Raw genomic sequence first — 24318 nt, forward strand, 5'->3', positions numbered from 1 at the left:
AGCACAGTTGATGTTCATAGGCTTTGTTTGCACTGTGCTTTCAGAACCCTGCACAATGTGTTCTGTTGCAATCTGTCTTGCACGCACAGTGTGTTTTTAGTGATTGTATCGGCACTGATTTTCATCGTTGGAGTCACCTATTCATGTTACAAGTCTGAGTGTTTAACTCCTGTACTTGAAGAGGTAGATTACTGGTATAATATTAGAGTTCTAAGTGAACTTAGAACTTAAAGTTCTAAGTTTAAGTCATATGCTTACCATCATTGATGCCAGTCTAGATCTCAGTGTCATACTTATCCCTGTTCTGGCAGGCCATTACCTTTTGCATGAAGATGGTTAAGATAATCTGAGTGTTATAAACAGGCATGAATAAATAGACGTTTTAATCTACACCAGGACAAATTTTGTGTGAATCTGAAAGGTTCCCTTTAGGAGTTTTCTTCCTAAAGCACTTTCGTTTATCCACACATTAGGATCCGTGTGGATGTATCAAATGCCAAGAAAAGATGCATAATAGGGAGGCTTGTCAAATATTTGTGAAAAAAACTATGTAACTTCTTTCCATTGCTTGGTCAGCAATGAGAATATAATATATAATAGTTGAGCTACTATACTCCTGAGGTTAGTTATTTTGATATATTCTTTTGATGATGGTGAACAGTAGGATGAGCATCCCTTATCTTGGGCAAGATTGTTAACTTAGCACATTTTCTAAAGTGTTACTTTGTTTTGTAGAAATAAATAAACTTTGTTTCACTAGAGGCATCCCTCTTGTGTGAAGAATTAATTGCTGATCACTAACCTTTTAGTGAGGGTTATGTTGTGTTGGTTGAGTGTATTTAGGAACATGAGGTATGTGGCATCATAATAAGAGTAGCATACAGCAAACAACTTTCTTCATCTAAGTCTTGAAAAAGGTAAGGTTTGCATAGTATTTATATGCGTACACATAGTATACATGTTGTCCTAGGAAATCTGCATGTGCTACAGTTCTGCATCATGTAGTACTATATACTTGCACAGTTGTATCAGAGAAGCCTAAATGGTTGCAGAAGGCTTCTTTTATAAATGAAGCACAGATGATGGAAGCAATAACTGGGCGAATAAAGCATTGAGGGATTGAGACCGTTGAGAAGGTAACGACATAAAACTTTCTGCATCAGAACTGCTTTATACAGTCTATTTTCTCTTTTAGATACAGGTATTGAAAATTGCAACTTCTGGTGAAGTTAGTAGTAGCATGAAAACTGCAAACATTGAGAAATTTGAATTGCAATAAGTTTATTGTTTTACTACACTTGATAACACTCTAGCTTCTCTTGGTTCTCCTCTGTTCTTACCAGATTTGCTTCAGAATATTGATATTTTTGATCAAGAATTAGATGGAATGTCATTGAAGTATAATGTAGCAAGATTCTTGCCTCTGACACCAACATTGAGGTTGGTCATGGAAAAATGTAAAAAAGCGTAAACAGCAACTCCAGTGACAAATTTTGAGTCTTAGTCTGTGTCTAGACTACTAAATTAAGCATGCCTGGAAGCTTTCCTTGGCGTTTAGAGCCAGCTGGCATAAAATGGCCGTTTGTCCTGGTGTACGCTCACCCGATAAAGCAGAGGCTGCATGCAAACTGTCTATTTGAAGGGATCTAAAACCTTTTCACTACTGAATAGAGCCTGGAAATTGGCTGGGAGAGTCCTGGTTGATGTGGGCCAAAAGCATGCCCAGGAGTATTTTAACAAATTACTGGTTGTCTCTCTCAATAATGGAGAACACTTCCTGACCTTGCCTTGCTTTTCTTCTCACAGTTTTTCTTCCTGTGGGAGACTGGACAAAGAAAATAAGAAGCCAGGAGTAAGAAGGGACTTTCTTAGATTTCTCTATCGAAGTGGTAGTTTAGGGCAGCACTGAAACACTTAGTCCAGTTTATTGCTAGCCCGTATCTCTAGAGGAATTCAGGAGAGGCAGCTGGAGTCTAGGAGGAGTGTTGAGAGGGCTTCAGATGTCCTGCTGGATTGCAAGAATCACATGGTTTTGCTGAAAGGTCTCAAAAGTTGGTGTGTTTTTTTTTTTCTTTGTTTTTAAGAAGAACCTATCAAATGTACTAGTTTGAGTATTTTATGTTGGAAAAGTTTCATGTTGTGATGATAGTGTATAATAAAGGGAGGAGTTGTTTCAGGAGTACAGTGTGAAAGAATGTTTAAAGCAGATAAGTAGTTGGCTTGTCTAATGTTTTGAGAATGTACAGAAAGAGAACCATGGGTTTGGTAGACCCTCCTAAGTTAGAAGAAATTCACGAAGGTAGTGTTTTAATATAGTCATTTTTGGTTTGCACTGCTCTCATGTAAAATGCTTTAGTAAATGTTCTTGTCAACTACAAATAATTGTCTGTTTAGAGTATTTATTAAATGGGGAATGAGCACAGGTTTCATAGTCTGTTCTCAAAACTTTCTAAATGTCATCTGAAATGCCATCACTTAGTCTTTTGTAGCTGTATTTTACATGTACACACTTTCATCTCCTGTTTTGCAGAGGATGACAAATAGCAGCAGCTCCCCTAGCCTTCTCAATGACAGTGCCAAGCAGTATGCAGGCCATGGTAAGTACTTTTTAATGTAATACATATAAAACTATGTTTGGAAATTTAAACTCACTTTTGCAAAGCTAAGACTTAAAGGGGCTTTTTCCTTTCTTTTCTGATCTGGTTCAAGGTGCAGAAAAACTTCATTTTTTTTAACAATAATGTATTGTGTGATTACTTTTAATACAAAGCGAAGTGCTACTGAACTCAAATTTTCAGCCTTCTCCTTGGTCCAGTGTGGAGAAACAAAAAAAAGTAATTTTTGGTCTTGTCACTTCAAGTGAATTGGTAGTTCGGACATCTGTTGTGAAACACTGATAGTGTAAAGCCATTTTTGTTGCTCTACGATAGTATGTCTTTTTATTGTGCTTTTCAAGTAAGTGTGTGGAATGAATGTATAGGGTTTTATTCTTAAATTTAGGTTGTACAGGTTTTGTGAAATGTGTCACATAAATGATGATTTTCAATAGCTTTTTGTTTTGTCCTTTAAACAGTACTTTACCTCTTACAATTTTTTTCCCTACTATAGGGAACATGGTTTTGAACCAGACAAAATGTCTCAATACTGCAGACCGGCATACTCACTAAATTATTGTGGAGGGTGTATTGAACTTCTGTAAGGAAGTTTTCAGAATCCCTGCAGATTTTCCTCTGTGGCTGTTAAACTAAGTTCTTTAAAGAAGAGGGTAATACTCCCTTATGGCAAGGACATACATTTAAAATGTATTTCTGTTCTGAAAACTGCTGGGTAAATGATGTTCTAGACCTCCATTTGCATGTCTTACCCTGCGGCTACTTTCTAGGGTTATAATATTTTAAGCATGATAGTAACTACTATGAAATTAACTTGCTTGGAAGTTGATTTTTTTATTTTCTCTTGCTCCTGGTCCATTTCCAGTAGGTTTTGTGATTAATTCTGCTTCCTTTGTCTCACTGAGCAATCAGCTATTCAAGGCAGTGGAAGTCCCTAGTTTTAAATGCAGTCAGAGTTTGACTGTGACAGGTCAAATAGTGATGGTGATGCATGCAAAGAAACCAGAATGACTTGTGGAAACCAGTTTAAATTCTGTTGTGTCTCAGGTCCTTTTTTTCCCCCGCCTCCTGCCCTGCCAAGCTATGCTTCACTTGTAGAATTACTTTTAAAGGAATAACACCAATGCTTACAGATGGCAGTCATCTGCTAATTTGACAGCTCTACCCCATACAGTTTGGAGTTTTAACTTGCATCTGTGATTGTTGCTCACTTTTTTGTGCTTCAGCTCTGGAAAAGATAAGTAATGAGAAAGAAAAAAATCAATAAAAAGCTTCAAACAGAATGCAGACTTCTGCTACACTTAATTCTGATTTAAATTTGTGCAGAACAGTGACAGGACAAGTAAAATTCACATTATTTGTAAGGCCATGATACATGGAGGATGAGTAATTTTCGGTAACTGGAGATAAAGGCTGTGAAACACTAGATGGACATTAGTGTCAACAGCAAATATAGTAAATTCAGCTAATGAGCACCATTTCCATCGAGCAGTTGCACAGAATCTAATAAATACCTTTTTTTTTTTTTTTTTAGCAGGGTGGTTGCTAAAATTTTGTCAAAAGAATCTTTTTCAGACAGAAATAAGTTAAAAATGTAAAATGTCTTTTTAATATTAGAGGTGTCCAACATGTTCTTTTACATTCTTTTTACAGATCCTCTAACTTCACCAAATTCATCCTTGTTTAATGACTTTGCTGCCCTCAGCGTGTCTCAAAGGAGGAAGGTAGGCAAGCAACTAACTCCTTAAGTTGTGTATTTGTATGTGAGTTGACAGGGAAGAAGATCTGGAATAACTTGAAATGCTTGGTGAAATAAGGATCATTCTTCTAATGTTACTAGATATATTTTAATATATTGCTTCTGGTGTAAATAAGATCTTACTGCTTCATTTTTGCCCCACCAGATCAGACTGTTGATGCTATTATGAAATATTCCAAGCATTTATAAGCAGAAGTTTATAAGAGTGCTTTGAATAGGAAAATCAGGACATAGCACACTGAATTTGAAAACAAATTATTTTTATTGTATTGACGCACAAGCACCTGCAGGCCTTCATGGCAACAAGTTGTGAATACATTAAGAATCATTCCCCTGTTTGTATATGATGTGAAGGTAATTCTTGCAGTTGGAAATGTGTTTAGTTTGAAAGACACTCTACGATATTACTGGGAAGCTAGGGTTTGGGATTGTTTGTTCCCATGAGTCTCTACTGAGAAATCTTTCTTCTACTGAAGGTAAAGCATGTTTTTCTAGATGTTAAACAGCATCTTCAAACAACTTTGTCCTATGCTGACACAGCTTGTAGTGTTTTCCAGTTGTTTCCAATACAGTGACTGGAATAAGGGACAAAAGTTTGGTTACACCAGAATTTTGTCTTTTTTTTTTGAACTATGGCTTATCAAAAAGACATTATCTTGTCTCAACCAGTTAACAAATTTTACTTGCACCGATGACTTCCATGTTTTACTACTTTTTTAGGCACATGATGCTGAACTTTCCTGTAGTTGATAATGTATTGTCTTGAAAGCAAGCTACATCAGCATCCTTTCATAGAGTTTCATTTCTGTGTTGACAATTGGGAGTTCTGTGTCATTCCTGCAGCTTAAGATTGATCTTAAAGATAATTACCATAGCTGACCCATCAGACTAATGTTCCTTAGAATGAAATGCTGTTGTAGAATGTTAATTTCCTAATACATGTTGTAGCCAAACTACCTGGGATCTCTGAATTGCCCTTTTCTTTAAGGCCAGTACAGTGCGTTGAAAGTTTGGTGTGAAAAAGAAATGTGTAGTTTATCCACGTACTGAGGATAGTAAGAAAGAAAATAAGCATACATTCCTTTTTACCAGTCTGCAAGAACTATGTGTGTATATATACAAACATGTATGTGTGTGCTTGGGTATATAAACCATGTGCACGAAAGAAAATAAACTATCATAAGGAAGTATTACCAGAGTGACCACTGCCTCTAAAAGTTACTTCAAAGTTAATTAAACAGTTAAAAATGAAAATAAATCAATTAATGTTTGAGTGTTATGCTCAAATAACTCAAAACTCAAATACTAATGTAGAGTCTTCTCTGACTTGGTCCCTTTTTCCCCAATAAAAAAAATCAGCAAAGTAAGACACTTGCTGCTAACATAGGATCAAGAGGAAGATTTATCTGTGAAACATTGATTTGGATTTTTTCCAGTTACTACTTCAAACATAACTGGCATTAATTGAACGAACTTTGTGTTTTGCTTCACATATTAACAACTTATTGTTTATTATGATTGCCTTTTTGTGATGTATATTTGTATAAAAGATTGTTAAATAATACTAGTAACGGGGAAATTTTCATCTAATTTTACTTGAGCTGTCTAAAATCCAGGCACCCAGGCTCCCTCTATAGTCAGCAGAGAGAGTTGATCAGCTTAAAGGAATATTTGGTTCACATTAAGAGAAGTATTCTGGAAAAGACTGGATGTGACTCCTTTAAATGGCTAAAATTGATGTCCAAAGTTATGAGAAATTAGTCACACTTTTGTAACTGACTTTTACTACCAGTTGTGGGTGTAGTTTCTTAATATTTTTAGCATTTTTCAAGTTCAGTATTCAAGTTGTGCTGACTTCCTCAAAGCACTAGATGCTTGAGTGCCTTGTATTTAAAAACTTGTGTGATTTCCTCCCACCCCAGTAACTGGGATTTCTGGAGAGCTTGAGAGTTGGGATCTGTGTGGCTAGTGCTTGATGCCTGCTGTGACACAAGATAGAGAAGTTCTAGAAGTGTGTGCTTCTATACATTGACTCTAAAGAGAGCCTTGGTGATGAGCTCAAATGTAGGTGTTTAGGACATCTGCTGTTTGAAAGAAAACCTTTCTATTTTCTTGTAAAGAGCCCAAGGCTGAGTTTTCGTTTTTTTCTGAACTAGCTGGCAAAACCAGCATTTCCTTCGTTTATCACTGACTTGGAGGACAGATACAATACAGTCCTGGTAAGTGAATAAAGAGTAATCACTTTCCTTTACAAATTAGAATTATGATATTTTAAATATTTAGAACTATGAAGTTATTTGCAACTATGTAAAAACTGTGTATTTGTGTAAAACTGGGGATGGTTTTTGTAAAAGCATGTAATATGTTGCTGGGTTAAGTAAGGAAATTAAGTTTAGTACTCCTTATTGTCTCTGAATATTGCTGACCATGTTATCCTGGTGGCCTTTTAACAATGGGCAAGCCATATGGAAGTAAATTTTGGTATCAATAAATTATTAAATATAAGACTTGATGATTGTAATTCTGAATATCCTTGTTTTTTAATTGGACAGTGACTAGTTAAGTTGCTTTTGATAATCTTGATATTTAAAGACATTCTACTTTTTGTTTAAAAAGTAAACATAGTCCTTGAATTTTTATGAACATTCATGAGGTTCTCTGTTTAGAAATTATTAAACTGCATTTCAATTTTAGATTTCAGGAAAGCTAAGATTACTATTTAAAGACATTTTAATAGGATACTTAAAATGAAATCAAAGGAGCTAAGTATTTCTGTAGATGGAGCCTTGGTGGAGGTTCTGTCAACTGTAAAACCTTCTGGATTTACTGTCCGGTTGTTGTAACTCCACATGCAGTAAGACAAGCAACCTTAAAGTGAATTTCGTATAAGAGATTTCCAGGTAAGTATTAATCTACAATGCAAAAACAGGATTTGTGAAGCGTGGAACAAAAGCTAGAGTTTAGTAATAGACTAACCCTCTTTCCTGAGAATAATGATGTCATGCTTAGTTCATTTTTTCTTCAAATACATGTTATGCTTGTTAAAAATAGAGTGTCAGTAGAGTGGGTGTTTTTCCTAAATTGTCTTTAGCCGTTATCTTGAAAAATGCTTCTCTCAAAACCCTGAAATGATCAGGCTGGAAAACTCCTTGCATTCATTGTGGTGGTTCTGGTAAAAAGTTCATAAAAACATGTGCAACATAACTGATTGGAATCTGTTGCAAGGGAATGACAGCTTAATGCAGTATAAAGAAAATATATGATGAAACCTTTGTTTAAATTTGTTCTGAGACTGTTGCCACCCATCCAAGCTAAAGGGTTCCCTATTTATCACTTGTCAGCCTTCCAAGATAGTGAAAAGCTTCTTCATTTTATTTTGGTTGGTTTTTTTTTTTTTTCTCATACCTTCAATCCTCATAAAAACTGAACTCTTCTGAAAAGCTCCTAACATTGGTTTATTTCCATTTCATTTTTTTAACTGTTCAGTCACACCTAGAGGAAGGCCATTAAGGTGAGAACCACTGTTGGTCCACAGGCTGCAAGAAGTGAACCAACTGCTGTAGTGAACAACTTTCAGTAAAATCTTAATGCACTTTTGTATGTATTCTGAAAACATCTTTTTTTTTTTGTTGTTGTTTCTTTGGTTTTTTTTTTTGTTTTGGTGTGTGTTTTTTTGTTTGTTTGTTTTGTTTGCTTGGTTTTTTTTCTTTGTGACCTCATCCATTGGTTTTAGGTGATGAAAGCCAGAACCAAAAGATTCTAGATTAGAAGGGGATGTATAGGATAGATTATTTTGACTGAAATTCATGCAGAAAAGGGTGCTACTCTTCACTGCTCTCTAAGGAGTTTTAAAGTAAGTGAGATTGGACAGCAGACTTCTTTAATTCATATGCTTTGATTATCAGTAATAAATGTGCAGAGACAGTAATTTTGAAACAAAAAGACTGCCTTTAGGCCTATTTTCCATAAATTCAAGCTTTTTAACAAGTACAAAGAGTTTCCCATCTCATGTTAAAGCAATAGAGCTAACTTCAGGTCCTGTGGAAACTAAATTCTTAATACCTAAACTATAGCTAGTTTATTTTGAGTGCCCTGCCCTCCATCTGATTTTGTTACATGTTGGAAAGCTGTATTTCTTTCCAGCTTACTGTCTCTAGCTGTATCTTTGCACCCTTTGATACCTCTGATATAGTTCAGTGGTGGTCATTGGAAAGCCACATGTGCCCTCTTTGGTCTTTCTATGTTTACCATTAATGAAAATATGTCAATATAGTTGTTTCATGTTTCATAGCCTCCTGAATATAATCTCAGAAGTGTAAATCATGTTCTGAGTAGTTGAGGGATCATTACCAAGCGCCATGTCATGTCACTGTGTTGTAAACTGCATAATTGTGGTTGCACAGACTTTAAAATGTATCTGGGCTAAATTTATATTTCAAACCCGAAATCTTCATTCTGGGACTATACACCCCTCCTGCAGTAATAAAACACTGCAGCTTGAAAGTGTTGCAAGAAAAAGTTGCTCCAGGAATACAGGAAGACAGACTATGCATCTAGAGAAAAAAAATGTTTGCAGGTAGTATTACGTTTTCCTTGGTCTAAAATGTGTTTTACATATGATGTCATCTAATCTGTTTTACATTTTTCTTTGGAATGGTTGTTAGAATTGACCCTTGTTGTATGCTCTTACTGTTTTAGTAATTACTACATTGTATGATATATTGAATTTTTAAGTTTGACATGAGAAAATGTTGACTTTATTTTTATGTATGGATTAGTGATGATTGTGTTATGTAAGAAATTATTAAAGCACTTCCTTTCAGCAATATGTAACACGTGAATGTTGATGAGGAGTCATCATGTTTTTGTTGCCTAATCCTGTTGTGTATGCGAAGGAAAAAGAGCAGAATAAGATGACTGCATAGCACAGCAATTACCTTAGGATTGTATTTAAAAAGATCTTTGCTTGCTTTTTGGCTTTGTAGCTGAGCAGGATATGTTATGACCTACAGACACTTAAAACTGTAAAGGCTGCCCTCAGTCCCAATTTTTAAAGCATAACTTTTCAGTTAAACACATAGATTTTGCCAGTCCAGGTTACAAGGTGGGGCAGTTAAGTACAAATGTAACTTAAGTATGCAAGATGCTTTTTGCTTGTATTTACAAGCTTTATTTGATTCTTTCTGTGCCAAGATGTATGTAGTCTTTTAGAGTGACTGAAATATATCTTCTTTTTTTTTTCTAAGCTTGTGCAAACAATGTTGAAGATGCTGTACAATTATTTAAAGCAGCTAGAAAATATACCATTTTTGAGAACTTGTGTGCTTAGGTAAGACCAGAGTAAAAGTTGCATCAGTCTTTAGTCCTCTTTTACCTATGTCTGACAATGTAATATTTATTTTTATCTGTTTGTACATGCAGATACAGTAAACTCACTGTACAACAGATGAACTCTAGCTAACACTACTGTGATACCTTTTGGCTATGGTAATTTAAGGTAGTGCTGCTTAATTTAGCCTTAGATGGGGAAGGCTTAAGATCACTTCTGTTTGTTTCAGTAGTATATGCGCATAGACAGCATTACCGTAGCTCAGATAAACCTTTTGTTGTTTAGATTTATTCGTGTAGGATAGCCTTGTAGCATCTTGCACCAGTACAACCCTGAACTAGAAGGAGAAGGGTAGCTTTGCCCACTTTCCACAAAACAGGAGGAACTAGGGGCAAAGATGCTGTTACAGCAAATAGTAGGGGAAAATAGACTTGCTAAACACGTTCCCAAACTTCTTGTTGAATGAATGGGAAGCAAGTAATTAACCTGACTTGAGGAATATTTTCTGGCGTGGGCTAATTAAGTTACTCACCTGTAGTAGTGTTCTGATGTGAAGATGCTACTTGGGAAGGATCTTTCTGGTTTTAGAGTGGGTTTCTTTTGTTCAAGTGTAATGTTTCTCAGACTTTGGGGTTTAAGTTTCCAAATATAACACCTTTCCTCTAATCATGCCAACCAATAGCTTGTCATCATTAACTGCTGGCAGAGGCTTGTTTCTATGGGGCAAGGGTTATAATTATTAGCTATGGTTGAAAATGCTTACCATTCTCACCCTGGGGAGCCAAGCTGTTGCTTGCAATTAAAGGTAGTTAGTTAGCTGTTCCCTGCCTCATGTAAACATTGGTAGCCTGTAATTACTGCTGCTTCACACTTCTTTGCCCTGGAGGAACTGACCTCTAGTAATGCTTTGTAATAATTTGGGTTTGTAGGTTTTTTTCTTTCTTTCTCTTAGATTTCATGTTAATTATTGTAGCTTAATCATATTTTTCCACTTAAAAATAATAACAATGTCTTTGACCTTTCACAAGTCATTGGGAACTTGTAAGTGTATTGGGATTTGAAACAGAATTTGAGAAATACCTGCTGAAGGATTATGAAGTGTTTAAATGCTTTAGCCACCTTCTCCTCCCTAAAAATAATAATAAAAAAAAGTTCAGTATATTGGAGTATCCCTTCATCTGTATGGCTGAACACGGTACTTTAGCCTCATAGAAAGAATTTAGGGAAGGGATAAATGCTCTCGTTCTTGGAAAGTCTTCCAAGAAAAATTGTTCCCATGCCAAGAAGTTTGGGTTTATTTGTCCAGATTGTCATGCCTCTGTCTTTTAGGTAGATACATTTGTTCAGAAATGTTCAGTGTTTAAGTTCTTCCTTGTTTCAGGATGCATTATTCTATCTCTGTTGCTTTATTTGCTGCTTTTTGAGAGGGAAGGTTTGTAGCAAAGTTGATGAGCTTATTCAGACTGCTCAATCTATTTGATCTTTCCTTTCTACTGAATCTCTCCTCTTGGCAGGCACTCTTTCCCGTGTTTTCTGATCTCCTGTAAACTTGATTGGATTTCTGAATCAGATGCCACTGGACATTGAGAACAAGTGTAAATTAGAATTATTTTGATTTAAATAGACTAAATCTTGTTTCCAAATGTTAATATTGTATATTCCACCTTCTAATGCCCATTTGAAAAATGAAATCCTGGACTAGTAATGCACTGGTGATGTTTTATAATAGATAATGAAAATATTAATTTAGTCTTACCAATGTATTAGTTTATTTTTTTCATACAAGTACGTCAAGAACTACTGGTACATAAATTGTCTCTGTGTTGCTTTATGGCATAGAGTTGACGATTGATTGCCCTTGGTGACCTCCCTGTTATGGTCCTTTGTAAAACCTAAAATACAGTTTAATTCTGTTACCTGGAATCTGAATCCCATTGTAACCAAAATAGCTTCCCTCCATATTGGCTCAGTTCCTCTTTTGTTTTGGTCCTCCTTTTCAAAATACTTATAGATCACCTTTTATTATGGAAGATTAAAGGAAACCTTTATGAATAGGAATATGTTTGGACACTGGCTGTAGTCTGGTAGTCTGAGGCAGACTCTGCCCCTGCACTTAGAGGACAGGCAGAGAGATGAGGAGGCTGCCAGAGAAATTGTTTCTCTTCATTATGTTGTCGCTTCTGGCCAGGCTAAGGAAAACACATACTGCATTCAGACCCTGCCTAAAGTCCATATTTGTCTGTCTGGCTTCGCAGACCTTACAGTTTATGATATTAGTAGTCCTTCTGAATTATAAAGATGGTAATTTGCCCAATAGTTGTGATTCTCCCAATAAATCACCAGTACTTAGATTTACCATGATCAGGCTTGCATTGAAACTACTGTAGGACTTTGTGTTACCAGTCACACAGTTTACCAGATTTCTGAATGGTATGGCAAAATTGTTTTGCTTATTGCAATTAAAGTTGGTTAACTTGATCTTCATAGAGTTTATTGCCTTTGTAGTTCATAGTCAATGTTGGTATCCTTAGGGTCTTGCTTTTTTTTTTGCTTGCTTGGGTTTTAGGCAAATAAAGTACTAGTGATTCTGTTCACTTTTAATTCTTTCCAAAGCTTTCAGCCTAAATGTGTTAGGGAAGTAGAGGAGGGAATCTGTTTAGGTGTTGGGTTTGCAACCATTTTATGGTAGTTTTGTCCTGCGTTTTACAAATTGTGTGAGTGAGGAATTTCCCAATTATATTCTCACCTTGTTTCCTGAGAGACAATTTTTAAAATGCATGTCAAGGTACATGTTGCTAAGATTTGTAAGGTGCCAGATGAAGTAGATATTGGAATAAAGGTAAGTTAAGCTTTGATTACTTAAAGTAGTCTACATCCAGGTGATGATAGTTGCATTTTCACGTTAATAAACCCCCCCAAAAAAACACAGCAAAAGACAAAGAGACCAACGCCTGCAATTTGATCCAGTTGTTGCTATAATTGGTATAAAAGGTCCTGGTCTAAATATGTGTAGATGCTTAAGTATTTCTTTTGGTGTTATTTACTCTTTAGGTAGGTATATATATGTTTGAAAACACAGAGAAATCTGGAGAACTTCCATATTTTAACTGTTTGAAAGTCTTAACAGTTGTTTTTTTTTTTTCCACAGTATGCTTTTACAGTGTTGATAATTTATAAATAGTTTCGTTTGTAGAGATCACTGCCAATGTAATAGAAATGTAACTGCTGTCGAGGTACAAGTGCCTCTGGCAAGTTCACTTCCTCAAGCACATTTTATTTTCTCAATTTTAAGTCAGTTTCCAATGCATTTATCATGGTAATTCTTGTCTGTTTTCACTTAAGGTGGTGGCTGAAATTAGTGTTTTGAATATTAACTTGAGCAGAAATGTTTGAGCTTTTTTTTATTCATTGAGTTCTGCTGCAATTGGCTGCTTGGTTCTACCCGATTTTTAAAAGCAAGTCTTCAGTAGATGAATCTTGACAAATTTGAATTTGAAAAGAAGCATACAAAAGCCAATGTTAATATCTTGTTGATAGAAATCTCAAGGGAAATGCTCATTTTTATGATGTGATTGAAGGTATCTATTGGAGAAATATGTTTTTTTTTTAAAAATGATTCCTAATTTTTACAGAATTGCCCAATTTATACTCATTTCAGTGGCTGACTTGTGATGGACAATTTTGCTTATGAATAATCAGTAGTCTCTGAAGTGTTCTTTTCTTTGTAGTCTTGTTTATTATAACCAAATAGTCAGGATTGAAAGGAAACAGTCTCAGATAAATTTTACTTGCAAATTGTTTCCTATTCCACCAATCCAGAAATCATATCACAGTGTAATACCTGGTTTAGTGTAGCTTTAGTTGAGGGTTGTTAGGAGTGGCCTGGTTTCTCTCCTTCTTTTTCGTAGCCCAGGAAGTATCGACTGGGGATGCTGGATGAGAGGATAGTTCCGGTGGGATCAAAAGCAAGAAAATCAAAGAACCCTATCGGCTGTCTGGCTGACAGGTGTAAAACAGGAGTACCCATCAATATGGTTTGGTGGAACAGAGTCACAGAAAACAATTTACAGGTAAAATTATTTTTTACTAGTCACTTTTTTTAGTAGTTTGGATGCTTTATTTTAAATTTTGGAAAATGTTAGAAGCAGTTACTCCAAATACAGGTTGATATCAGAACAAATATTTCTTTCACAGCGAAGGCATAGTGGCCCTCCAGGAGAGACAGTCGGATGTTTTCTATTCACCTATTGCTGTGCTATGTACTTTGCTTAATTATGTTATAATCTGTAGAGGAGAAGCAAAACTAATCATTAAATGTATTCTAACCCCAAACAAACGTAACCTTTTAATTTTCGTATGACAAAGGTTTCTATTGGAAAAATCAGCAATCTTTGTTAAAATGATTGACACTTAATACAAATAAATTCCCTCAGTACAGAATTTAAAGATGTAACCACTATGATCAGAAAATATAAATATTTAATTTTGATGTTAGGATAGCTTACATTTCTCAACTTATTTGCTAAACTTCATTGTTACTTTATTCCTGAATTTTCTTCATCTGCTTAGGAGGCGAGAAATGCAGCTGGGTTTGAGCAGCTCTGTATAGAAGTAGCAGGTTATCCTTGGGATCATAGTGAAGGATAATTTGAGTCTAGGAGGAATCTGCTCCATGTCCCTTAAAATGGGGTTTAGGTGGAAATTATAATAGTAGTGAAAAATGCAGCACTGCTGCTAATACTGTTTTTCACATATGTAATGCTTTTGATTCCTTGGAGATCATTATTTTAGTCTTCCTATGAGGGTTATGTTATTTTTGATGTTTTCTAGGTGAGTGAAATGGGTAAATGACAGCAGACTAAATTTGTGACATCTTAATGGTTTCTTTCAATTTGCTAAATTTTTGCCATGTAAGGGCCAACATGAAGCTTGTATGAGAGCCCTTCATACAAATGCTAATTTTGCAGTGCTGATGTTTGGACATCCATGTTGCTGAAGTTGGGAGTCACAGGCAGTGGGATGCAGGTAGACTGGTGCTATATCGTGTGGGGACATTTGGACTTACATCTGTCTTGGCCCTTTTGCTGCTGCAGAAGCAGCACAGCCAATGATGGAGAAAAGAGGAAGCATAAATGAAACATTCCTAGAAGGACCAAGTAAGATTGCAGAGGTTTGGTTGGTGCCTGTGAAGCACTACTTTTCGTAAGAGAAGGAAGGTTGACAGGTTGAATTTACTGTGTATCTAATGGGAGTATAAGCTGTAATTAAACAGTTGCTTGAAGAAGAGAGAATCAGAAAACTGGTCTTTCAGATTTCAGGTGGATGTTAAAGGGCAGGAAAAGCCCCATATGTACTCCTGTCCTCCATTCTTTTCTCAGCTGTTCAGTGTTGCAGCAAGGTTTCTCTTTGGTTGACTTCACTTAGAGAAGAAAAAGTGTTTATGGAGGCTGAAGAGCCAGTAGTGTGAGACATGGAACTTCTGTCCAGGAGCAATTGTCTTCTTAGTACCTATGCCCTCCAAAGCTTGTTGAAAGTGTGGCAAAAGGAAGCCCAAGGTCCCCTAGTTTTCTGAGGCTAGTGACAGTAGTCTGGTACTGGCTGCAGAGCATATGGCTTTTGAAGGGTGCAATTCCAAGTTCCTTTATTGTGACAGGATCACAGTGCATAATTGATTTAAACTATGTACAGCATAAGACTTTGTATTATGTAATGCAATTATGTCTCTTCCCATGGCGATGTGGGACTTCAGAAAAGCATGGATATGCTTATGTGGTAGAAATAATAGGAGAATGTTCCAGCCACAGGAAATGTAATTGGAGAAGAAATAGGAGAGGTTACAGAGAAACTCTGGAGTCTGAGTGGGGAAAGGTATAAAACTAGGCTGCAGATAAGATTATGGGGGTACCTAAAGCTCTACCTAGATGTGAACTCAAATTTTATCTTGAGGTGATCATTGTGAATCTTTATATTGTAGTGTGAACATTTTCTAAATTATCATTAAAACAAAACGTGGACTGTTAAAATTGGAAATTTTAATTACAAATGCACAGAAAATGGCTGAAGAAGTTTGAAACTATGTAAAAATGGGTAGTGTCATGCTGAGATTTCAGATTGATGTTGTTTTGTCCACTTAATTATGTATGTAATCCACAGATAGCATTGCTCTTTAGTATTTGGAAATACGGGCTACTTAAAAATTTTTGCAGGTGTATAGGTTACACAAACTGTATTTTGGCTGATGGTGAGTGCTAAGTGATAAGGTTGAATTATAATGGAGGCACATCTGTTTGAGGACATGTTTTTCATTTGTATTTGAAGATGAGAAAGCAGAATTATATCTCAGTTGCTGAGAACTTCAATGCTGTGGAAGTGGTGAAGCTTTTGTGTCTATTTAAATGTCCACTTTTTTAAATGTATGATTTAAGATGTGCGAATACACTATTTCAGGGTGAAATGTTTAGAGATCCTTGTCCAAAAAGTGTCTGCTTAAAAAAAGGAAGGTAGCTTACAACATAGAATCATAGAATAGTTAGGGTTGGAAAGGACCTTAAGATCATCTAGTTCCAACCCCCCTGCCACAGGCAGGGACTCCTTACACTAAACTGTGTCACCCAAGGCTGTGTCCAACCTGGCCTTGAACACCGCTGCATTCACAACCTCCCTGGGCAACCCATTCCAGTGCCTCACCACCCTAACAGGAAAGAACTTCTTCCTTATATGCAATCTAAACTTCCCCTGTTTAAGTTTTAACCTGTTACCCCTTGTCTTATCACTACAGTCCCTAAAGGAAGGGTCCCTCCTCAGCATCCCTATAGGCCCCCTTCAGATACTGGAAGGCTGCTATGAGGTCTCCACGCAGTCTTCTCTTCTCCAGGCTGAACAGCCCCAACTTTCTCAGCCTATCCTCATACGGGAGGTGCTCCAGTCCCCTGATCATCCTCGTGGCCCTCCTCTGGACTTGTTCCAACAGTTCCATGTCCTTTTTATGTTGAGAACACCAGAACTGAACACAGTACTCCAAGTGAGGTCTCACAAGAACATGTATTTTAAAACAGTATAAATGTTTCTCGTGCGTGGCTATAAATTTATAACCCAAATCTATTTTTCTTAAATATTGTGTTAGACTTGTCTGATTTAAAGTGTAGTCCCTAGTGAATTGTATTCTGTATTGTGCATTAAAAAGGAAAAAGAAAGAATCCCTAAACCGAAAAAAAACCCCAGCGTTCATTCTGTAGTGAGATGGCCTGCCTTATATTAGGAAGTGTCCTGAGCTACTACACTGCCACATGATATATCATAGTAGAAAATGGTAATTCTCTTTAAAGTAGTAGGTATAGATTGGCCTTCAGTCATACAGATCAGTTCCTAAGCGCCATGTTTGTTTCCTGAATACAGAAACCCCCTATGGGAATGAATTTTTCAAATACTTAGCATCAAGAACATGGACTTCTAAAACTTTAGGTTTTCAGTTTTCATGAAATTGTCTTAACTATTCTGCAAGAGTAGTAAAGCAATATGGCTGATAATGTTGGTGAATTGAAATTTATTTGAGCTAATTATACAGATGACGCAATGACTTGTCACCGTAATTGTGATAAGGTAGCCTGTTGTATAAATTCAGTAGTAGAAGGGAGAGACTTGTTTTGAAGCCCTTGGTGATCTCTGATGTTTGCTGGGCTGCTCTGACATCACAGAATGTGTCTTTCCCTGATGCTGTAGTAAACAAGGAATCCTGAAAACAGAGGAATTACAACGGTGCTCTCTAGGCAAACTGAGCTCCTCATATGGCATATTCACACATTTGAAACAACAGCAAAGAAACCCAAAAAATCCCAAGCAATACTTTTGCATGGTTTGGGATTCTGAGAGGTATTCTGAAACCTATGCTAAACAGACTGGTAGAGGACTGCCCTGCTTTATAGCGTGGGTGTACTTTAGAGGTGTTTTTCTGAAACCATGCAATCATGCAATTCAGGATGTCAGGACAGTTCAGCATAAATTTGGAGTTGAAGGAGAACATAAAAAGAGAAGAACTAAAAGGCTTGCATCCAGTTCTTAGCATGATAAGTACATTAGCACATCTTCCAAAATAAGATTGGCCTACTTTTTGCTTTAGGTAGTTAGCTTTGGTTGAATATAGGACCAGAATCAATCTAACAAAGTGGTGTTAAAGCCGCTGAAACAGAGGTGGTGGCTCTGTGGTGTGTTGTGAGATGCCAAATGTGAAATGAGAGAGAAGGTGGCTTCTAGTACTCCTGTTGGATCCCTCTCCCTACTCTTTTTGGGACCTTCCAGAGGCTCCCTAAGTTGTGCATCCCTGTGTTACAATATACATGACACTTCGAGGATTCAGTTATGAATGAATGCAGCAGTGTGGCTGTAGGAGGTTTATCGCTGAGGAGCATGAAGCCAAATCATATATGTTGAAATTGATAGTTGTTGAAACAGGAATTTTCATTTTACTTCTGGATTACAGAAATCTGTTGAGATGTATAAATCCTCAACATACAGTAATGCTGTGCTCCTGTGTAGTCCTTCAGTGATGGTCTTCAGATAAGATCTTAGCTTCCTCTTTACTTTCATCTGCACCTTCCTTGAGGGAGCCTTGAATTATTTTTTTGGCATTGCCCACAAAATATTTTGTTTCTTCCCCTCCACACTGTATTTCCTTTTATACCTTAAAAAGAATAAAAGCCACCAGACAAACTGTGCTGAATGGTAGCACAAACGAGTTTTTATAGTGCTTCCCCTATGTTTTAAATCTCTTGTGGTTCCAACCTTACTAATGTCATCAAGACTAAATTCAGACTTCATTTAGACAGTATCTGTATTTTATAATATTTTGCGGTCTCTGCTGTGCAGAAGTATAGAAATTGTTTTTTATTTGGAGCTGGATGGACTCAGTTTTGTGGTCTGTCTTTGGAAGTTTCTCTGCAATGATCACTGGAAGGAGGCTTCTCTCTTTGAGAAAGCAGAGACAAAGAATCTGAAAATAGGGCATTTTGGTGAAATTTCTACACGGAATCAGTCTGAGAAATGCATGGTGCCGGTATTAATTCAGATAATACACAGGGAATTTGCTTTCCTGCTATTGTCTGACAGTATTATGCTGTATTTACTGGAAGAAGCAGGGGGAGATAGAAACTGACCTGGGTTAGAGGAAAAAGGGAATGGTAGTAATTTTAGCAAATGCGATTTGGAAGTTACTTCTTTCTGTTTAATGCTGTTTGAAAACGTATTAGAGTTTTGAAGTAATTTTGTGTGTCTTTCTATAGAACACTTGCATTTGGAACTGAAAATGCAGTCTTTAGTTTGTTGCAGAGTGCAGACAGTGCTTTGTATTTCTTGTTTGGATTCTTGAAAGTGCATTCATGGCTTTTGTTTTTAACATCACAGTATTGAATAATTCATTACGTGTCCTCTAAGTACTTCTTGCATCTCCATTCTTTTAATTACTCCCAAGGTTTAATCGAAGTGTTCAGTAACTGTTTTATCTACATTTTTTACTGAGCCCAGTTGACTCAGACTTAAAATTCTTAAGCCTGGTCAAGCATGAAATAAGATACTTTGAGATGAGTAATTAAGTGAAATTTGTTTTGAAGCTGTGCTTGCGGGAAATTTAAACAACATACAGAACGAATTTGATCTAGATTATTGTCATTCTTATCAAAATTTAATTTTTTTACTCAACTTCATTTTGGGAAGTTTGGTAGGATTCTAACAGAAAACTTGTAAAAATGCCCTGTAGGATTTGAAAGCATAGTCCCCTTCAAGCTTACCACTGACCCAAATGTAAAACTAACACTAGAATTTACACTTTGTATTATGAGTTACCAAAGTGAAAATAGGGTATTTTTCCAGACCAAGAACATGATTCAAAAGAAGTTAAGAATGTGGATTCCTAATTTGGTCATATTTGTATTCTCATTATTGCAGAACTAGGTTATTGACAAAGTTTGAAGAAATTAAAAGATTAAATATTCATTCAGTTCGTCTAATCTAGTCACTTATGTTAGCCTACATGCTATGAAAATGTTTGGGATTTGTTTTTTTTTTATTTCATTGGAAGCACAGTGTATGCAGTGCAAAATTAGTGGTTTACTTCCAGTGAAAACTTCTATGCTTATGGAAGCATTTTAAGAGCTGCGACTTCACATAGATCTATTTAAACATGGCCTGGGGCTTGAGCTTCAATTTTTTTTGATAAAATATTTACTAGTTTTGACCACAGATTGATAAATTTTGTTCTGCTAGTGTGATTAGCTTATTCTGGCTGATGGCTGTAGATGCCTCAAGTGTTTTGCTTTGGGTTTTTTTTCTGTATTTAGAAAACAGCTTGAATGTGAAAGGGTGTTTTTAAAATAGGAACCAAAAGTTAAGTCGCTATTTTTAACCAGTGAGGAAAGTCTTAGATTACAACTTCATGTTTTGTAATATCACAGAGAAGTAAACCAGGCTATTACAGTAAAGGGTCTACCTCTGCAAATCAAAGCTATTTACTCATATAAAATGTTTTCATAAAAGTTATATAGGGACAACTCAGTCTTAACCACGTTTTAGTTCTGATCTTGTACTGTGACCACTGAATTTCTATCAGGTTTGACCTACTGTTGTTTGTAATTCCACAGCATAAACCTAAACTGCTCTAGTAGGTTCCTGGGTTTTACTCTTTTCTTGGATAAACTGAAACACCTACCAGTTAAAGTGGAGCTCTCAAGCAACTTCATCTTAAAATGATGGTGGATATCTAAGTAACTTTTAGAGACCAAAACTGGTCTATGAAAACTGGCAGAGATATCTAAGTAACTTTTAGAGACCAAAACTGGTCTATGAAAACTGGCAGAATGCGTTTAGAAATAAGGAGAGGCTGAGGTTACCTTCTACTTACATGCTTCAGATTTTTTGCCATGTCCTTCTTTTGTTACCTGGTTGACACAGTTCAGGTGTGGTAGAGCTGTGGATGTGTAATGGCTAGGGTTAGCAATGGAAAAATGTGGATTTTTGCAGTTCTTTGAAATTATGTGTTTTTAACAAGATGCTACAAATTCTGTCCCTTGCTGTCCCAGTTGTTTGATGATGACTTTTCAGCTCTATCACTGTTTGAACAAATTCTACTTGGCTCTTTACCACCTTTGTCATTTTCTTCAGTTTCAGTGTAGGTTTGGCTGAATGGTTTCATGCCACATTTCATCTGGAGGAACATCATTCCAGTTTTTCTTTAATAAAATGTTATTGAAGAGTTTTAAAACCCTTACAAACTTTTTACCCTTGTAAATTTAAGTGTTTTATTTCACCGGTCTACATATTTGGTTAAAGCTGTTCTTAGAATATTCAGACACATGCCCATATAGAATGACTAATAATGTAATGTCATAAGGTGGCTAGAGGTTAAAATTTACTGTGTGATTAAGGGTGGGATATGCTTACTATTTGCTTTTAAACCTGAGCATCCTCTTTATTTTATGGCTTTTAGAATCCTCTTTCTTTTCCAGTGCTTTGAAATAAATTACCACTGTGATACTTGGCTGAAGTATTCAAATACTTCAGTTACTGAAAACAGATTAACACCATAATATACTTTTCTTCACTGTTTAAATTGGTGTTTTGTAATTACACTTATTTTCTAATTTGGCACTAACTTAGCTTCTCTGATGCCACTTTATTCATAGGGTAAAAAATCAATGTTGGTAACTTGACCACATATAACATCTGATAGTTATTTTAAAACTGCCTAAACCCAAAGTGCTCCAATATAATTGCTTTAAAAGAATGTTATGAATTATCTTTACAGTATCTTTGTCTACTGGGAGTTGTTACTATCATCTCATTTTAACTCTTGCTTAGAATACTTTTGAGAGGTACTCTGAAGAGTGCTTAACAAACCTAACTTTGACAGTTAATAATCTTCAAGCTTTTCAGTGTGGCTTTATTTCTTGGCTTAATTTCTTTTCTCCTTCCAGTAATGCCTTTTGTAATTTGCTATCCAATAATAAGCTTTGTGCTTTCCGAGCTCTAATTAGGATTTTCTTTTCCTAACCCTCCTTACTCTATAACAAACAAAAAACTTGCCCAAAAACACTACCACCCAAAAACTCCATAAAACTTTGCACAGATTTTAATGGAAATTAAAAGCTGGTTGTGTGATATATTCTGTGTACTAATAAATAATGAATGACAGTCACTCTCCTGCTATTTGCTTCTGTGGTACCAAATCAAACCTCATTATTAAAGGTGCTACATAAAGGGAATAGGTAATTAAAACAGAAGTTAACTTCACAAAAAAAGGTACATATAGAACTATTTAAAAGAGAGGCAGGGATAACTTCTTTAGTCGGAATAATTTTTTACTGCCTTAATTTGAAACTGTTCCTTAGGTTGAGATGAAATCTCTAAGATCATGTAGGAAGCCTGTGTGGCAATGGCCAAGGCTTTCACTGGCAAGTCTGCTCTCCAATTTTGTAACATAATGCTTATGGAAAGCCTTTTGCAAAGTATTAGTATGAACTCAAACGTCAGCTGTTCATGTGGAAAGCTTGCTAATGCTACTTCAGACATAAGGTAAAACACATTTACATTTGTTAGTATTGACCAGCTTCCAGTATTGCCTGTTCTTCTCAGCATGCTGTCTGTAACTTAAAAATATCCCCTGCACTTGGTAGGCTTACCTAGAAAGTATTTTGTACCAAATAGGCACTGCTTATCTCTTAGTAAACATTTAATTTGCATTTGTTTTCAAACAGACACCAAATCCTTCTGCAAGTGAGTTTGTTCCTAAAGTAGGATCAACCTCCAGGCTGAGTAATGTATCCCAGTCAAGTATGTCTGCCTTCTCTCAAGCCTTGTTCTCTCACCCCTCCATGGGAAGTCCTGCCACTGCTGGGCTAGCACCAGGTAAGTTGAGAGTAATGATTTGCAGTGTGGTTACTTCTTTTAATGTCAAACGTAACCTCATATAGACAGTTATCAGGTTTATCGTGTATAAATGTAGCCACCTCCTACTTTGGCTCCTGAGTTTGTCTTCAAGTATATAGACATGCAGGAACTTGGGATTTATCTTCCAGTAGTGTGAAAATCACACTGCAGGCTGTGAAATCTGTTCAGCCGCAGCAGTACTGAAATTAACTCAGCTTAACTTGCTCTGCCCTTTTTTGGGAGAAGAGGTGCTGAATTACCACATACTGTGCTCTGTGCAGTCCTTGTCAGAGCAGTACCTGAAGTTGCTTTGAATTAGTACTCTAGATATTCACTGCAGTTTAGAATGAGTGTGTTCTGTTTACCACACACGAGCATGTACTTTTGTTTCTAGAGAACATAATCTGGAAGTAGTAATTGTCAATAAAATCTGGATGAAAAATAAAAAGTAGAAGAAAAACTCATTCTAAAATAATTGGCCTTGCGAAGTAGTGTTAATTGTTGTATCTGTCATATGTAAACTCACTTTTAAGACCTATTTATGATCATTTCCCATGTTTACAACTGTTACCAGAATGTGGTCTGTGCAGTCATAGAATGTACCAAGAATTTTTTGATTATTTTGTACACTTAAAAAGTTCAAGCTCTTAATGCATCTTTTGGTCTTCTGTTCTTAACAAGTTAGCTTAATGCTGATTATTATTTTTTTAAATTAAATGAATTGTTCTAAGATATAACCATCAGCACATCTGGATATTACACATTGCAGATCCTTTAGCAAGCTTCTGCATGTACATAAACATTTGTCAATTCCTTGCTGCTCACAAGATGCATTAGGAGGCTGCCAAAAGGCAGAGGGGCAAGTATTCCAAGTACTGTTTTTTAAACCAGTATTGGCAATTACCATCTATTTAACAGAACTTCAGTCTTTCCTGATGCTGGGGATAAACCTCTATCAGTGTGAAAGAAGGACTTAGCTTGCATGTTATAACTATCACACCAGGCTAGGAAAGCAATTTGATGCTTCTGCTGACCGAATGAACATGTTGCAGTACTGTGTCTGATTGATACTATATTGTGCTGTACAGTCTTATTGGAAAACTGTTGTGTTTATATGCCTCTCAGCCTTGTCACCTGGATTGAAAAGTGTATAAAGGATTAAATAGAATACAGTAAAATGATCTACTTTTGGAAAGTATCCAGTGGGGTCTCAGAGGGATCCTTCACAGTCCAATTTCTTTACTATCTGTAAGTAACACTTGAAAGGATAAGTAACACTGATGAAAGAAGTTAGCAGAACGATTTGAGCTCCTAGAAATATAGTTGCCAATGCTGAAAACTGTCTAGGTTCAAATACTATTGTTTGTTTTATGGATGAGAGGGATGTGGGAGTATTCACAAGAGCTAACATTTAGGCAAAGTTGGCTTGTTTCCCTGCTCTTCCTGTGTAATTAAAAAGAAAATATAGTTCAGATTAGGGACCTGGGCTGGGTGCTCTGAATTTCTCTAGAAGCTTCTTTCTCTACACTGAGTGCAATATTCTCTGAACTGAATGTCTTGTGAAAGTAATACTCAGATGCTTCTATTTAAATGGTTTAGCTGTTCATAGTATGTATTCACAAAAATTTTTGTTACCTCAAGATGAGTTAGGTGGTGCTCTTTCTAGAAGATTAGGCTCTTAAATAAGAAAGCAGTATTTAAGTGTG

General features: G+C 36.2%; 1 protein-coding gene across 7 annotated transcripts in view; it reads left to right on the plus strand.

Moving 5' to 3' along the window:
* PAN3 (poly(A) specific ribonuclease subunit PAN3) overlaps window positions 1–24318 on the plus strand; it is a 79270-nt gene that overhangs the window by 20169 nt on the left and 34783 nt on the right. For 6 of the 7 annotated variants that reach the window (XM_061374553.1, XM_061374554.1, XM_061374555.1 and 3 more), the window contains 5 exons: window positions 2531–2597; window positions 4266–4336; window positions 6528–6590; window positions 13609–13770; window positions 22441–22591. In XM_061374553.1, the coding sequence (XP_061230537.1) occupies window positions 2531–2597; window positions 4266–4336; window positions 6528–6590; window positions 13609–13770; window positions 22441–22591 (514 nt within the window). The remainder of the gene's footprint in view (window positions 1–2530; window positions 2598–4265; window positions 4337–6527; window positions 6591–13608; window positions 13771–22440; window positions 22592–24318) is intronic. The other variant, XM_061374556.1, reaches the window with a different exon arrangement.

This window comes from Neopsephotus bourkii, unplaced genomic scaffold, assembly GCF_033783945.1.
Source record: "Neopsephotus bourkii isolate Nb327-2 ecotype Australia unplaced genomic scaffold, CSIRO-AGI_Nbou_v1 NB_1638, whole genome shotgun sequence".
Lineage (NCBI taxonomy): Eukaryota > Metazoa > Chordata > Aves > Psittaciformes > Psittacidae > Neopsephotus > Neopsephotus bourkii.